The sequence below is a fragment of the Ostrinia furnacalis genome, unplaced genomic scaffold, assembly GCF_004193835.3.
Source record: "Ostrinia furnacalis isolate ACB-3 unplaced genomic scaffold, ASM419383v2 OfSCF3101, whole genome shotgun sequence".
In the NCBI taxonomy this organism is placed as follows: Eukaryota; Metazoa; Arthropoda; class Insecta; order Lepidoptera; family Crambidae; genus Ostrinia; species Ostrinia furnacalis.
Window position 1 is genome coordinate 188,126 of NW_021133340.1, and position 18,517 is coordinate 206,642.

An 18,517-nucleotide genomic window follows, 5' to 3' on the forward strand; every position below is an offset into this window, starting at 1 on the left:
TAAACTTCGTAGTGATTACAAAAAGGATCAAAATGATTTACGCTTACATTACACTATTTTTTACTATTTTCATTGCTTAGACTATTTTTACTATTGACGTGTATAAGGCATTTCCAGCTATCGAACGACTAGGTAACTAGTAAAGACTCTAGCATTAACAAACATCTGCCAATAACGAAATGCATACGGAATTTGTCATAATACTTACAAATAAAATACTATACAACGCCCACTGCGGCAGAGTAGGCTACAACAGTTACGCTTATTGCTAAAAACTACTAAAGTAGTAGGATTTTTTCGTTGACAACACATTTTGTTTTTTTTTAATTTAAGGTTGCGGCTTGGGGCGTGGGTTTTGAGTGTTTTTTCTTTCAAGGTGCAGGCATGCACTTGAGGCGTTCAAAGGCGGCTTTTTCGAGGGCTTCGCGGTGGTCTGGATGAGCGATCTTGATGAGTTCGTAGGCCCTTTGACGGAGAGTCTTGCCGAAGAGGTATGCGATACCTTGTTCTGTGACCACGTAGTGGACGTGTGCTCTGGTTGTCACTACTCCGGCACCTGTGTTAGAAAGAGGTAAGATGTAGTACAAAGTGTCTTTTGATGTTATAAATAAAGTTTTCAGTAAGGAGCTCATTGGCCAGAGGAAGGGGGATCTAGCCAAGGGGATGGGGATCTAGTCCAGGAGCGGGGGATATAGTCAAGGGGAGGGCGTCTAGTCCAGGGGAGGGGGATCTAGACCAAGGGAGGTGATCTAGACCAGGGGAGAAGTTCTAGTCCAGGGGAGGGGGTTATAGTCCAGGGGAGGGGGTTATAGTCCAGGGGAGGGGATCTAGTGTCCAGGGGAGGGGGTCTAGTCCAGGGGAGCGGGATCTAGACCAGGGGAGGTGGTCTATTCCAGGGGAGGGGGTCTAATCCAGGGGAGGTGGTCTAGCCCAGGAGATGGGGATATAGTCCAGGGGAGGAGGGTTTAGTCCAGGTGCAGGACAATCTAGTCCAGGGTGTGGGGCAGTCTAGACCAAGTCTGGTCAAAGGGGGAGCAGTCTAGTTAAGGGAAGGGGGCTGTCTAGCCTATGGGGTACGTATGTAGGGTAGCTGCCCTCTCTCACTCACCGACTTTGAGCGTGGGCACGATCTTGGACTCGCCCTTGCGAGTGGTGGACACGAGCGCGATGACGGGCTTGCCGCGCCCGTCCACCGCCTCCGCCGCGCCGCGGATGAAGTCCACCTGACCACCGAAACCCGAGTACATACGGGTTCCTGCGGAAGAATTTTAACCTTATTTTATTTAATACACATTAGACTCTTAAACTCTTTAAGTTAACTTTTAAACTCTCAAAAGTTTAACTCTCAAAGTCTTTGGTTCCAATAGACGATTTTGACGCGTATTTAGGCATACATTAGGGATTGCTACTAATTTATAAAATAGATTTGATTCCACCTCTTCATTTGATATGTGTGCCGGGTCATCCTGTGGCTACGAACACCTCCATCCTTCATCTATGCATGCATGGGTATGGATTTTTTTATAAGTGTATTCGGACAGGAGCAATGTCATTTAGAATAAGAACTCACAAAGCGGTTTTTACACGCAGCTTCTGTAGAATACCTACAGATATTGTGTAAAAATTAAAGTAATTTAGGCCTACAGCGTGCGGGATTCTTTGCGGCTCCCGCTGCACCGGCGAGCAACTAGCAGACTCAAAACCTCAGTCACCCATATCTGAACGCGGCGAGCGCAGGCGTTTCTAATGGCTCAGTCAGCCCGTATCGATACCAGCTGTGATACAGCGTCTGACACTTATAACTTTTTAGGCACTGTGATCACGAAGATACCAAGATCCACCCGCTAGTGCAGAATCAGAATCAGAATCATCATTTATTTGCCATGGACCTATAAAAAAAGGCGGACGGAACTCGCGCTACAACAAAACTGTGACGCAAAATTTTGGCGTTTGTCTATTGTGTGAGTGAATTTAGGGATGCCATGTTAGCCAAAACATTTTACCCATTTATCTTAAGAAAAACATAGATGGGCAGATATGTTACTTGGAAATGTAGACGAAATTATATCGTGCCGTTTGAAAAGGATGAAAGATGAATACGTTGAGGTAGACGCGAAATTTTCAAATTTTCTTACTTTATTTGCAAGTCAGTGTCAGGTACGATTCACGCAGTTACAAATTATCAATCTTGTGTAGGTACACATGATTACGTAGGTACGTAATCATATTCTTATGTATCATCAATATTATTATCTCTGATAGATTTTAACAAACAACCTGACACTGACTTGCAAAAATATAAGAAAATTTGAATTTCGTAGTTCCACGCCCTTGGGAAGGATCAAATCTGCCTACGAAAATATATATTATCCCATTAAAACACAGTTATTATGATACATTATTTTATTTCTATAGTATGCGTAATAAAAACCTAAAAAGTCTTAAAATTATAGATTTCCCACTTTTCGGGTAATTTTCCCACGTAAATAACTGAGAACACTGGCTTTTGACGTATTATTTTGTCGGGTGATTGACGTTTGATTTTAATATTTTAATGTTTATAAAATCGGGGAAATAAGTGATTAGATTATTAGTTTACCTGTGAAATGTGATTCCTTGATTTTTGTTCGTTCGATCAGAACGGTTTTTACCCAATTTTACCACGCAAGACATGTCGTATTTGTGTTTTTTTTTCGCCGCGTAAATGTGTCAACTGTGTGAAGTTTGCACTCGAAGTGGTGTATCAGGGTATGAATGTGTGCGTGCCGGCCTGTACGTACAGGCGAGCTGGTATATCCTAATGTCACAGTATTTTGTTGATGAGAATCCGTCCGACTTTTTTTATAGGTCCATGTTATTTGCTATAAATGTGGTACAGGAGATGGATACAGTTAATGGTTAGGTCTCACAATTAGTCATTTCTGACATGCAAATATTAAATTAATTAATTATTAAACATTTCAACAAATTACATTAAAATATTATCAATGAAAGATTTTTTTTTTATGTGATAGGAGGCAAACGAGCAGACGGATCACGGATCAAAGATGTCAATATAAATGTCAATATAGATACTCAATGTCAAAAATTCAAAAATTGTCGATGTCAAAGATTCACCAAGCATAATTCAATAACGATTACATACATAATTGCAAATGTCATCTAATAATAATTTATCACATCAATATAATTATTCAAAGACTCTTATTGACTTATCTGTTAAATATTCCTGCACTGTGTAATAACATTTGCTAGCCAATAATTTAAATAAGCGTGTCTTAAATGCTCGAATAGGCAATGTTTTTATTTCAGTCTGCAGTCCGAATGAGGTCTTAGCCTTACTCCGAGATCTGAGGGCATACTGACCGATGGAGTCGGCGCAGACCTGGCCGGTGAGGTCCACCTCGATGCAGGAGTTGATGGCCGTCATGGTCGGCTGTAGAGACACGATGTGCGTATTGTTCACATAGTCGATCTCCAACATTTCTGAGGAAAAAACAAATGTTTATAATATTTCGTTGTCAAACGGGGAAAAAGAAATGAAAAATGTTTATTTCGTTATCAAACCTAAGAGAGCACTGCAACGTCGACGGCCGTGTAGCATTTCTCTAACCTATCTAGCTCATTTACAGCTTTTGTCGAATTCATAGACAAATGCCCGTACCGGCCTTCCACACGTGTCTCAAGAACAAATTCTTTGACACTGGTCAACTGGTCAACACACTGGTGTGTTGCCAGCAATGACATACGGAAAAGAGACGCGGTCACTTAATATAGACCTAATAAGAAGGCCCAATCATGGTCACTCAAAGGGCGATGGAGCGTGCTTTTTTCGGAGTTTTCCTGCGTGATCGAAAGGAAAAACAAATTAAACGTAGCTTAAGGTCGGCAAAATTGCCAAATTAAAGTAGCAGTAGGCAGGGCAGCTATGGTGGCTGTTAAAGACAAAAATATTCGGTTAACCGACGATCTGTCGAAGGTCTGGATGCAGGCAGCGCAAAAGACAATCGTAGAAATCTTTGGGGGAGGTATTTATTTAGTACTAGCTTTTGCCCGCGGCTTCATCCGCGTGAAATTTAGTGTCCCAGATCGGCATAAATTATAGCCTATATGTTAATCTGGGTTACAAACAATAATACTGTAAAGTTTCAACAAAATCCGTTTAGTAGTTTTTGCGTGAAAGAGTAACAAATATCCAGACATCCAAACTTTCGCATTTATAATATTAGTAGGAATTAGTGGGATTGGGTTAGCATAATATTATTTGATTCTAATAAATGCCACACTCACCAATGAAGGGGTTGTTGTCCACGAAATCGTACAACTCCTTGTTGCCGACCAGGAAACTGCCCACAATGCGTCCCTTGTGATTTTTCTTCCTGAAATATCCAACAGTTTTATTAATACAAAGTTTTAATGTTTTTTAATAGAATGAATCATTTTTATCTGGCTTTTTGTGACATTTAACCCCTTGAATGACATGATTCCAGACAACCGAAATTTTATTGGGTAGTTGACATCACTTAGCAATAATTTAAATAATTCTTATACACAACTTTTTTATGAATGTAACAATAGATACGATACGATAGCACATCTCGCTAAACGGTGTGGCATTGGCATTGTATGCAGCTGTAAGGGGTATTATTTTTAGGTTGCATAACGTACATGGTGAAATAAATGGAAAAATGCGTGTCCTCGACGTTTCACAATACTTTTCAAATGACTGTTGAAGAATTATTATCTATCTGTAACGGCTTCGCTTCCATGAAAGCATAGAGCAGAAAAGCTAGCACTGCGGACTCGACAAGTTTCTTTTTGCAACAAAAATGTCATGTTGACTGGAATAAACAGTCTCTTCCCAGTGGGAAAATTCCCACATACTGGAATAGTGTTTTCCCAGTGGGAAAATAATTCCCACCTAATGGAATAGTGTTTTCCCGGTGGGAAAATAATTCCCACATACTGGAATAAAGCTTTTTCCCAGTGGGAAAATAATTCCCACTCGTTGTTGACAAACAAAAATATTTTCTTATGTCTACTGTAGTGTAGGTCTACACTGGAATTAAGTGTTTTCCCAGTGGGAAAATAATTCCCACTCGTTGTTGGTGACGCAGCCGCGGCGCAACAAAAATAACTTCTCATGTCGACTCTAGGTCCACACTGGAATAAATTATTTTTTCAGTGGTAAAATAATTCCCACTCACTTGTTGTTAGTGACGCAGCCGCGGCGCACGAGGTCGATGACGCCCACGCTGAACATCTCCGAGTGGATGCCGAGGTCCTTGTGGTTCTTCAGGCAGGACAGCACCGCGTCCGGGATGCTGCCGATTCCTGGTGACGAAAGACTACGTAAATATCTTTTGCAAGATACAATTAACATCGCACGTGAGAGGTCCCCTTGAATTCATCATCAGGTCATTTAATTTGGGTGTTTCAGTGTCATGCGGATTTGCTCACGCACGCGGGATTGGGTCACATACGTAAAAATAATGTCACACACACTTTGAATTTCAGTTTCTCCGGGTTGCATAATGGTACGGCATGCGGATGACCCGTACTTTACAATAATAGGTTGTGTAACGCATGCGATAGCAAATCCACAGGACATTAAAAGTGCACTAAGTCGCTATTATAAGAGGATTGGGTCATCTCAGATTTGATCTCAGGGCTGGCACCTTTGCCCCATGCTCAAACCAATTGCCTAATATCTGAGACTTATGATGGCTGGCGCCTTTGCCTCAGTATTCAGACCAGGTCAATCTCTTCAAAAGTCTATATTGACCAAGAATTGTCCTTTATATGCCAGTATAGTTCTAATTCTTACCCATCTGCAGTGTAGCTCCATCTTCCACCAGGTTCTCCCCAATCAACTGCCCGATATTGATCTCTTCAGGGCTGACGCCTTTGTCCCAGTATTCAGACCAGGAACATCTCTTCAAAAGCTTAAGTAAACCAGGAATTGACATTTTATAGTTACCAGTATATTTCTAATTCTTACCCATCTGCAAAGTGGCTCCATCTTCCACCAGATTCTCTCCAATCAGCTGTCCGATCTTGATCTCTTCAGGGCTGGCGCCTTTTCCCCCGTGTTCCGGCAGCGGCGTGTTATCGCTCACAGCATAGTCGATGTGCGACATATGGATGATGGCGTCGCCGAAGGTACGCGGCATGTTGACGTTTACTTGTGCTGGAAGGAGATGGAAGATTTTTAAGTTAATTCTGTAGGACATGGTTTCGAGGCAAGTTGACTTTTACTTGTGCTGGATAGAGAAAGACGTAACTATTTTATATGGGACAAGTTTTGCTTAGCTTGGGAGTAGATGGCGTTGTATAAAATGACCTAATGCCCGTTTTCACCATCAATCCCTAGTTTTTAAGTTATTCCTGTTATGTGTTATCATAGGGGTCACTTAAAAATTAGGGATTGATGGTGAAATCGGACGTAAGATTAGTATAAAAATGTTTTAGGACTTATCAATACCCAGACCCCAGTTTCAAAGGGTTTAGTTATAATAGCCAATCAAATCGCAATAAAGTAACAAAAGAAGAATAACATGTTCTGTTTCGTAAACAGACAGTTTTGTTTTAGTTAAATATTTATCTTATGTTTATATTTTGTGAGAAAAGTGTCATAAGTTTATATTATTATTTACTCAGCATTAAAAGTAATTGCTGTTTTTTCAGGTCATTGCAGCCGAGACGTGACGTGAATGTTTTATCACTCCAGTACATTGCCCTCTGATTTACAATAGTTATTATAATTTATATTTATTTATGCCATTATTGCTAAAAATCCGAAAGTGACTATTAAACTTTTGTTTATTGGTTCCTTGAGGAGTCCTACCGGTGTTCAACCGAATAAAGTCACCCGGGGCGAAAGCAACTATGAGGCTAGTGACTTCATTGATTTTATTCTTAACCTGATTGATTTTGTGTGAAGTATCATCTGTTGAAACATAGAACAATTATTGCTTTTTTATGCTTCAACAAATGACACTTTGTTCAAAATCCATCATTTAAGAAGAAAATCAATTATGCCCGTTTTCACCATCAATCCCTTAAGCGTTTGCTAACTAAACATCACTTTGGTTAAACGATCGCCTAAACTGCCCACTAACCTAAGTTCGTTTTCACCATGCTATAGTAAACCTAAGTAGGGACTCTTTTGTCAGGTGGCGTTTCTTCGTGCGCCTAGTGACGTTTGAAAAACCGGTAATTTCCGATAAAATATTTTATTGGGAATGTCTTACATATTTCACAGAAACAAATGAAATAAAAGTAAAACTAAGAAATAGTTGACCAAAACTGATGTCTTTTTGTATTTTTGAGTTATTATTAAAGACAAAAAAGATATTTGGGCTATTATGTAATCTGTGGTTTGGGTGCATAATGTAATTCCTTTGCCTTAAAAAAAGTAAATGTCAAGATGACTGCTGCACCACATTAAATGAAAATAAAAATGTACAATGTGTACATATTGATTTTGATAGATATTTTGTTGAGTTCTGTGTGTAGTTTTGTGCGATTTAACGATAAAAACGACAATGGAAAAAAGAAATGAAGCAAAATTTTTCCCTCAAGGAAAAAGATAAATTGGTTTACTTGCCCACAAGGATACTGTACGAGCACGTCAGCATCGACCGCGACCTACGTGCTAGCCGACTGGCCCATGAACCCTCAACGTGCACCGTAGGCACTCTACACCGACGGCACATTGGACTGGACACATTGAATTGTGTAAATCTTGTATATAGCAATAGCATAACAGTAATAAACCAGATATCAACCGTCCGCGTTGTGTTTCATTTACCCCCACTGAGGCCTTAGTGCAGCCCTCCTTCCTATCAAATCTTTATTATATCTAATTATAAGGTATTGTTAGGGCTCTAGGGACTACAAACGAAGCCAGAAATATAGCTTGGTTATGAGAAGTTATGAGTGACCAATACCTACTATCTATACCGTATGTAATCCTGTCTCACTCTATAATATTATTATGTGGCCGCCTGAATAAACTTGAGTGAAAGAGTGTTTCCACTGTCTCAATTGCATAAAAAGCTTCAAAAAAATCATTAAATTCAGTTTCCATTTTGCCGAATAGGCGTGATTGACAATATAACTGTCACCTAACACTTAGGCGGCCGAAAATCGGGCCCCTGTTTTAAAGTGATCCCATAAGGCCTAAGTTGTTCCTTATGTGTTGGTGAAAACGAAATTCCTGTTAGGTATTACCTTATATTTCATAAAAGTCGCTTTAAAATTAGGGATTGATGGTGAAAACGGGCATTAGTCACTTAAACCTCATCTACTATATCTATAAAAGCGAAAGGTCACTGATTGACTGACCCACTCATCACGAAATCTCACAAACTACAAGTGTTTGTAGTCTCAAATTTTGCATGGGGGTTCCTTTTAGAACTTAGGTGCTCACTAAGAGGGGATTTTCCAAAATTCAACCCCTAAGGGGGAAAAACGCGTACGAAATCGCGGGCGACCGCTAGTATATCATAGTTGCGTTCGCCCCGGGTGACCTTATTCGATTTGCCACTTATATAAGACTTACCGATGATAGTCTTGGAGTTGACCAGCGCCGACCTGACACAGTCCACCGAGGTCCCCAGGCTGCAGTAGCCGTGCTGGTCTGGGGGAGACACCTGGACAGATTAGCAAAAATTCATAAGACCTTGTAAAACAACTGCCCAAGATTCGCGTCACGATATAATTTTAATCGTGGTATTATTATATCGATTTAACTAAAGCCTGGTCCGTGACCGCTCGCACACTCACTGCGGGCGCCCGTCGCACAGTCGCGACAGCAATATAATTACGCGCGAGCGATAAGGATGGGTAGCTTGGGGTCATTGGACAAAATTCTACGTGCTCACGGACCAGGCTTTAGATAGGGAAACTAGCTACATAGATTGTTCATAATGTTCTGAACATGGCACTTTTAAATCAAGGAGGTCAACGAAAAACAAATATAGCTTGTTGGTTCTTGCAGGTTTGGTTACACGACATACAAGAAGATTAAAAGGTAATTAATTACGTTCGTTCGTTTCAGCCGAATGAAGTCCACTGCTGGACAAAGGCCTCTCCCGCGGATTTCCACAAAGACCGGTCCTGCGCCTCCCACATCCAGGCACCTCCCGCGACCTTCACCAGTTCGTCGGTCCACCTAGTGGGTGGATAGTCCACATAGCTCACAGAGATCTCACATACAAACCGCGCTCGGACGTTTCTATGAAGATGACCTACTCATTTGTATTTACTCTGCTTTAGGGCCAGAATATTTGAATATTGCCTGCTAACCTGGATGACAGCGATGTCGGGCTGGATGATCTTCCTGTGGAACAGTTTGGGGATGTCCTGGAGGAAGATCGGGATGGCGTCCGAGCGGCCTTCAGCGACCGACTTGCGGACGTTCGCCGCCATGAAGAGAGAGACCGACCTGGAACAATTACAATGCGATTGAGAAATCGAATCCCACCAAAAACATTAAAATGTGAAAAAGTTATTAGATCTCATGTAGAACCAAGCTTCTAAGTACCTTTTGCGCATGTGAATCTGCTCCGCATGCGTGTTGCCTGCATTTCATTATTTTATAAGTTTTTCCTATTACGCTGACTAAAGCCTGGTCCGTGAGCACGTAGAATCCCGTCCAATGACCCCAAGCTGCCCATCCTTGTCGCTCGCACGTAATTATGTTGCTGTCGCGCTCGCACACTCACTGCGGGCGCGCGTCGCCCAATCGCGACAGCAATAAAATTACGCGCGAGTGATAAGGATGGGTAGCTTGGGGTCATTGGACGGGATTCTACGTGCTCACGGACCAGGCTTTACACGCACGCAATCAGCAGCGTGATTACTCGGACATTTAATCTAAAGAGCGTGCCGAAATTTACATCACAGGAAAAAGGCACTTACTCTACCTACACGCCCTAACTCTACCTTAGTCAAAATATACTCAACATCAAATAAACTGCACCTTCCGCGACGCGCACTTTAAAGATTGTCTTCTGACACAATCATGGTGCCCCAACAATATTGGTGTTATTTGAAAGCCCAATAAATATCCTTAAAGAAAAACACATTTAATTTCTTATTAAATGATTAACATATACCATAAATGTGACTTGAAAAGAGACCTCACTTTGGGCTCACCTCTGGGATCAATTAGACCAATTTTTATGGTTATAATACCAAATAATGATCTCACGTGTCCTCTTTAACAGATGGATAGCGATTAATTGCAACTTAACAGTTTTATAGCCATAAAAGTTGGCTCAAGCGTAACTACCTATTTTTTTATTAAGTGACTCTGAATCCTTCTAAAGACACATTTTTGGGGTAAAAAAAAACCTTTCCTTTAATGAAATGAAGTTTAGAACTAGGCTTTTAAATGGTGCCAATACTGCCAATATTGGTGGGATATGGGGTTGCATACGTTTGAAAGTGCTTGTCGCGGTAGGTGCGGTTTATTTGATGCCGAGTGTATGTAGCATGTTCGTGCCTTCAGCCGTGTCACATAATTATGAGCGTAAGGTAAAACAATAACTGTTCATCATGTAGGTACTTTCCTGTCAACAAAGTTCTTGTAGTAAAAATTTTGTTTTACCTTTTGAAATCACGTTTAACATAAAATGCTTGTTAACAAGGTGCTAATTATGTGCTTGACATTTGCAAAGGTAGAATTTTACTTTATTTGCATAAACATATTTATCTGAAATCTGAATACTCGATACCTATTTGATATGGAGAAAGGATTGTTGATTTTACAACCGTATAGACTAAGAGCTAGTGAACGCCAGACCTACGTTATTTTATAAAGGCTGAAAGTTTGTCAGCGCATGCTCCCAACATAGCTAAGAACCATGGCCAAACATGAAGTTTGGGTCATGGTGGCTTTGGCAGACAGACGGTACTAAAGGTGTGTGAAATACCAACTTAATTACGTCAAAGTATAAAGGCTGATTTTTTGATATTTCCTTCAAAATGTTATTAGAAATGACGTCATTAATTGACAGACACCTACCTTGGTGGCAGCCCTTAGCCAGACACCTTAAAGTTCATGAAAATGTAGTCCTACTTACGTCATACTATAAAAGCTGATATTTACATAAAATATTTGAACTATCATTTGATGAAGTTTCCTCATCAGCCAGACACTTCTGATGGTTCCTTCGCCTTGCCAGACAGCTTTTAGGGTGGCTGAAAGTGCGAACGCGAGGCACTATAAATATTGTTTTTTGTACTTTTTCTTAAGTTACTCAAGTATTTGAGTCTGTAAATCATCATCTCATGTTGATGAGCTGATGATGGAAGGTAAGTACAACTCCTTAAGGCTTAGGTAATCCCTAATTTTAAAGTGATTACCTCTGAAAGTTGCCTAGAGTAAAGTTCTTAGCAACATTATCATTACCTATGTTAATGCTAATGTTGCTAAGAACTTTACTCTAGGCGTTTAGCAACTATTTTGAAGATAAAATTTGTGGCACCACATTTTCCGCGTATATAAATTCTAGTGAGGATTTGGGGGTCCTAATTCAATATAGAATTGTTATAGTATTATTTGATACTATACATTTGATTATACTATGCATTATCCTACAACTCCTAAGCGTTAAGGAGTTGTACCTTCCATCAACATGGGATGATGACTAGCTGATGCAAACACCCAAATAACTTTAGAAACTATACTTATATATACTGGTTAAGGAATTGTCCTCCAACTCCTAAGCCTTAAGGAGTTGTACTTACCTTCCATCATCAGCTCATCAACATGAGATGATGATTTACAGACTCAAATACTTGAGTAACTTAAGAAAAAGTACAAAAAACAATATTTATAGTGCCTCGCGTTCGCACTTTCAGCCACCCTAAAAGCTGTCTGGCAAGGCGAAGGAACCATCAGAAGTGTCTGGCTGATGAGGAAACTTCATCAAATGATAGTTCAAATATTTTATGTAAATATCAGCTTTTATAGTATGACGTAAGTAGGACTACATTTTCATGAACTTTAAGGTGTCTGGCTAAGGACTGCCACCATGGTAGGTGTCTGTCAATTAATGACGTCATTTCTAATAACATTTTGAAGGAAATATCAAAAAATCAGCCTTTATACTTTGACGTAATTAAGTTGGTATTTTACACACCTTTAGTACCGTCTGTCTGCCAAAGCCACCATGACCCAAACTTCATGTTTGGCCATGGTTCTTAGCTATGTTGGGAGCATGCGCTGACAAACTTTCAGCCTTTATAAAATAACGTAGGTCTGGCGTTCAGTAGCTCTTAGTCTAGTAGGTTTTTTGTTCACGGTCGCCAGACATTTATGACTGTCCGAAACATAAGCTGCAACCACACCAACGCGTGCAGATCGTCATCGCCGGTGCGATCATAGGCCAATGACAGGTCGCGTGGTCTGCATGCGTTGGTGTGGTTGAAGCTTTAGGCCCGATTTCCACCAATGCGGAGCAGAGTGCAAAAATATTTTGAATAACCAAACAGATTTCATTCAGATTGGATGAAATTGACAGAATACCTCCGCTCCGCTCCGCCTTAGTGGAAGAAACCAGGCATTACGCGGGCGAAGCCACGGGAAAAAGTAGTATACAATACAATAATTTTAAAAGGTAAAATGCATCAACTATAGTTCTAGTTATCTCAATAGCATCACGAGGTAAACAACGTGCGACAAGGACACACAGATATTGTTTTATTAATCTGTGTAAATTACATAATGATAGCTTGGTCATGATTTCATTAATTCTCGAGACATTTTTCATAGTCAATACCTACAAAGTGCAATACAGTAGACAGTATTAAAATTTATTATCTGGGGCCTTAGTGCGAGTTTACATCAAACGTACAATAAATGTATGATAGTGTGCGTCCCTAGCGGGTACTTTCAAGAACTAAAATCTTCATAGATTTTTTCAATGCAAACTCGCACTAAGCACACTGATAAATGCACAATTTTGCTGCAAAATCGTACCCATTCCAACGACTTAAGATACTATGTTTATGCTTTATGTGCTGTCGTTTTTACAATCGGCTATCTCGAATTGAAATCGAATGTTACTCGTACATTTTTACAGACACTGAAAAACTTTTATCTGAAGATAAAATGCCGTTTCGACTTATTGTCTTTAAACTAGACGGATTGTGCATTATTGGTCCCGTGATCACAATTTTAAAGACTCTAGACTAGAAGATCTGGGTAAGATTCTTAGGTGGTGTACAGGTTGAAAACATTTGTACCCAGTTTGGATATAGGTTACCCTAAAGGCTTAAAAAAGGCCCTGGAAAAGGGATCTGAGTTTAATTAAACCTAATGGTCTGAAAATAAATAATGTAATATCTCAAAAAGTGAAAAAAAAATATTATAAAATTCAGGTCAGATACAGCAATTTCAAACGCCTAGCTATGGCGACACATAAAGCATGAAGTCACGGTAAGAGTAGAAAATCGACCACGTGTATCGTGGCCTTGACCTAAAGCCATGCTAGTCATAAATAATGAGTAGGTACCTACTGGCCCATTAAGCTACATAGATTCTACAGATCATGATGCTCACATAACATGTCAGGTTTCCTTGACCTTCAACGGAAACCCAGCAACCAAAAACACCGATGCGTTGACGTGAGTCTTATCAGTTATCTATAAGTGCCAATAAAGATGTGTTTATCTCAATTGAGGTACCTGACAACTGATATGTAAGCCCCATCTGGGTGATAAGGAGTCAAAAAGAAGTTTGGTATGCCCATGTACGAGGGACTAATATTCGAGTTTGTTATACTATCACAACTATCATTTAGTCCCGAACTAAGCAGAGCATCATACTAAACACTAAATACCCATATAATTTTTAGAACCTGTAAAAGATGCTATTGTGCAACATAAAATTATAGATAGTCTGATAATGCTATCGACTGTACTAAGTGTATAGTCCTACTAATATTATAAATGCGAAAGTTTGGATGTCTGGATGTTTGTAACTCTTTCACGCAAAAACTACTGAACGGATTTTGATAAAACTTTACAGTATTATTGTGTATAGTACTTATTATTATTCTGTGGTATAACCCCGAATAACATATAGGCTATAATTTATGAAGATCAGTGACAAACTAAATTTCACGCGGGTGAAGCTGCGGGCAAAAGCTAGTGATAAAAACGCTTGTCACTTCCCTCCGAAAGAGTTCAATCAGATACTTAGACAGGTATAAAGTTTATTTCCATTCTAAGCCATCAGCTGTGATGAACAATCAATGACATACTATTGATGAACAATCAATGACATACTATTGATTGATGATATGTATGTACTATTAATGATTCATAAAACTACAATGGCTACTCATTTGTCAATGTAACTACTATACTATCAACAGCCAAAGAATCTGCCCCCCAAAAATACATTGTAAACACAAGATGGCATACTAATAATACTATGGCATTAATACGTTCTACGACGACATAACAAGGCATGACGTCAATAATTGAACTGGACCAACTCGTATTTTTCAGATAATACGCAAATGTATCATAACATAACAATCTATGGCAGTCCACTGCTAGGCAGTAAAGTTTTTCTAAAGAGCGACACTGCCAACAATCTTCTTGAGGTCGTCAGTCCATTAGGGAACGTCCTACTACGTTTGCCAAGACTTGATCTCTACTTAAGAACCGATTTATTCCATATTAATCGGTTTTGCGATAGATATGGCCGTCTCACTGCCACTTTAGCTTACTATTTTTTTGGTCTACCGCGAAATTATTATCTCCCTTTGGCTTTTTCATAATGTAACAGTAATCTTATTAAAGGTTTCTCAAATCGTACCAAAAGTTCTTTGCCCCTTCCAGAATTTAAAGAACCTTTGCAAATCCAGCAATAATACGGGCAATGACATCGTCAGTCTCAAAATAAGCATAAACGTGGATATAAACTGAATGCACAATTTCGACAAACATTGACCCTTGTGACTTTAGTAATAAGATTCAAAGGGCAACTTTTTATGTTAACTGTACTCGCGTTATATTATACGCGTAGGCGTGGCGCCAACTCGTTTTGCCGATATAAGAAACTCGTAAACAACGCACTATGCAATATTAAGATGTAATAAAAACTCGTTAATTTTATCAGTATTAAGAAATGCGTCATCATCATCATCAACAGCCCTTTACAGTCCACTGCTGGACTATGAGCCTCCTCCAATATAGCGGAGGGCTTTGCCATAATCTCCACGCTTGGCAGGCGGGTTGGAGATCGCAGTTTAAAAGATTGATGTTTTTCAGAGAGCGCTGCTGCCCATTCTCTGTTTGATGTGTAGTCCCTAAGTCGCCTCTTACGACACCCGCGGGAAGAGTAGGGGTTGGTGACAAATGTATTCTACTCTGCCGTCACCACACGGCTTAAACAAATGCAAAAACGCAAGAAATGCGTCATTAACGGTTAAATAGATATACCAAGCAAGATTATTTATTTATGCTGTATGTAAGGTCATGTTAACAGTAACCTGTATGATAAACCTTGCCTTGCTTTCGACGCAATTTTGTCGGAACTTTGTACAAGACGGATATTATAATTTATTTTGACGAAGAGGTGACATAAGTTTGCCTGCCCTATTGTATCCCAACTAATATTATAAATGCGAAAGTAACTCTGTCTGTCTGTCTGTTACGCTTTCCCGCTTAAACCTCGCAACCGATTTTGATGAAATTTGGCATAGAGATAGTTTGAGTCCCGGGAAAGAACATTGGATAGTTTTTATCCCGGTTTTTGAAACAGGGACGCGCGCGATAAAGTTTTTCTGTGACAGACAAAATTCCACGCGGGCGAAGCCGCGGGCGGAAAGCTAGTTAAAAATAAATGGTGTTGCTCGGCCTTCCGATTATAAAGGACGCCAGTTCGATCTCTTCACTATTATTAATAGATCTATTGAAACCACGATAGATGTACGAGATCGAATCAGAAATGATGAGGAGATCCGTAATCGAACTAAAGTCGCTGACATAGCCCGACGGATTAGCAAGCTGAAGTGGCAATGGGCAGGGCACATAGTACGCAGAACTGACGGCCGATGGGGCAGCAATGTTCTGGAGTGGAGGCCACGTAGAACGTCCACCCTCAAGGTGGACTGACTCATAAAGGTAGCAGGAAGGCGCTGGATGCAGGCTGCCACCAACCGGCTATTATGGAAATCATTGGAGGAGGCCTATGTTCAGCAGTGGACGTCCTATGGCGTATGCTATAGTCTGGTTTGCGAGCACGTAGAATTTTGTCCGATGACCCCAAGCTACCCATCCTTATCGCTTGCGTGTAATTATGTTGCTGTCGCGCTCGCACACTTACTGCGAGCGCCCGTCGCACAGTCGCGACAACAATATAAATAATTACGCGCGAGCGATAAGGATGGCTAACTTGGGGTCATTGGACAAAATTCTACGTGCTCACAGACCGGGCTTTAACTAACCTGAAGATGTCCTTGTACTCAGGCGCGACATACGCGGCGTCTTTCTCCGTGTGCATGTGGACCACTTTGATGTCCTTCATGGAGCCAGCCTTGCCGACCTCCGTCATGGCATTCAGTAGAGGTACCGGCGTCGCAGCCGCACCTTGCGAGTAGACTGTTTGACCTGGAAAGTTGGAAAAGAGGAATAAGTTTGGATAAGAAAGAAAGACAGAAATATTTCATTTGTCGAGTGGCGACCACAGGCTGGAAGACATAGCGTGGACCTCCTACTAGGTGGACCGACGATCTGGTAAAGGTCGTGGGAAGAGTCTGGATGCGGGCAGCGCAGGACCGTTCATTGTGGAAATCCTTGGGGCAGGCCTTTGTCCAGCAGTGGACGTCAATTGGCTAAAGCGAACGAACACAAAATGAATGAGCCCTTTTAAAATAACGCGTACATCAGCATGTGTCCAGGTGCCAAAAGACGCTGGTCTTCCGTAGGTGCCTGTATGAGTTGGAGGGTTGCTACTGCGCGCACCAATACACTACTCTTTCATGCTCGGAGTCTCCTTACGTGATCGAATCAGAAATGAGGATATCCCGCAGAATTACCCAGCTGAAGTCCCAGTGGGCAGGGCATATGGCTTATAGAGCTGATAGCCATGATGACAGAAAGTTCTCGAGTGGCGACCACGGACCGGAATACGCAGTGTACAGTGGCTCCAGCTACCCATTTCCATGTTTTCTCTCGCTCTCATCAAATGGTGATTCTTTGCGATAGAACGAGACGACATGACCAGAAATGGGTAGCTTTAACTGTAGCCCATAGACGTGTAGCTACACTGCACAAAACTAATCATTGTGGGAATCCTTGTGTTTTAATTCAAATGTCAAACATATAAAAGGGTACGATGATCCTATCTACAAAATAGGGCGACGAATTGGCTATTATGATGACCGACAGCGGATCTACGGGAATGCCTTTAGGGACCGTAGCTGGGCCTCGCTCGCTATATCATGTTTGCTTATCTGAGTATTATTTACTTTAGTAACTTGTACCCAATTTTATTCTAATATTGGCCAATGACGTTGTGACTTTTATCAAAGGATTCTGAGGTCGCGCCATGCAAATTTACTTAGTGATTGCATAATAAGTAAGCAAGTTAACACCTATTCGTACATTTATGTGATTAGCATGTAAACTAACAACGTTAACAATTATACCTCCTACCTACCTTACATTAACTAAAAGTACAGGCGACAGCACATGAAGGTAAACACTGTGAAACCTTATGTTTTTTGTAATAAGAGCTACTTTTGCAACAAAAATGCTGTCTGATGTGCTGTTCACTGTACATTTGGTGTTACATTGAAAGGTGTAGATAGGCACCTTTGTTCTTCATTGACTAATGTTACATTTACATTCATCAAGAATAAGACATTTAGACATTTAGGTTTAGTCATGTCTGAAAGAATTAGTATTTATCTAATCAGTGCTACTGCTGTCTGTCCTTTAATTAACAATTTACAAAGTGACTAACGCCACACTATGGAGCGAAATTGAGATTTATGGACATAGCGATTTTTTTCACAATTTCTATTTGAAAAAAATACCTATCGATAGGTTACGTTATTCTGATGAATAAATGCTTCACAAGTTTTTCTCTAAAACCAACAGTTTGACTGGAAAAAAATATTTTCCATTTTCGTTGTATGGAATGAAACATAAAGTGGTCGATTTCGACTAAGCCTTGACAGATCTTGCTTTGAAACTACTTAAGCCTTGTTCTATGGCTTGTTGACTGTAATCTTACGCTATCAGCGCGCATCCAAAGTTGCCCGTTCACAAGTTATGAGGTTCTGAAAAATTAAAAAAAAGTAAGTAAAAGTGACTTTTTTTTGGAATATCTTTTAAGATTTAACAAAAATATAAAGATTTTATACGTTAATAATGTAAATTAACCTTAAATTACTGCTAAAAACACATTTTAATAAACTTAAAAGGAATTAAATCAGCGATTTTTTTTTCACAATTTCTGTTTAAAAAAAATACCTATCGATAG

General features: G+C 40.2%; 1 protein-coding gene across 1 annotated transcript; it reads right to left on the minus strand.

Annotated features, from left to right (window-relative positions):
• Positions 1–51: 51 nt before the first annotated feature.
• LOC114357260 (4-hydroxybutyrate coenzyme A transferase) lies at positions 52–16,658 on the minus strand. The gene is made up of 9 exons (XM_028310783.1): positions 16,476–16,658; positions 9,313–9,451; positions 8,567–8,657; positions 6,002–6,190; positions 5,208–5,334; positions 4,291–4,379; positions 3,367–3,486; positions 1,109–1,255; positions 52–556 (listed from the first exon to the last, which is right to left on the minus strand). Exons 1-9 carry the CDS (start codon positions 16,580–16,582, stop codon positions 372–374), a joined length of 1,194 nt encoding a protein of 397 aa, XP_028166584.1. The 5' UTR covers positions 16,583–16,658; the 3' UTR covers positions 52–371.
• Between the last annotated feature and the right edge of the window lie 1,859 nt (positions 16,659–18,517).

Bases quoted from the DNA above. Each gene is read 5' to 3' on its own strand.
- LOC114357260 (XM_028310783.1), bottom strand. From the start codon at position 16,582: ATGACGGAGGTCGGCAAGGCTGGCTCCATGAAGGACATCAAAGTGGTC. The intron at 6,191-8,566 runs GTAAGTCTTATA...ATCTCCTTCCAG, and splicing joins CAACTCCAAGACTATCATCG to CACAAGTAAACGTCAACATG. The intron at 1,256-3,366 runs GTCAGTATGCCC...ATTCTTCCGCAG, and splicing joins GGTCTGCGCCGACTCCATCG to GAACCCGTATGTACTCGGGT.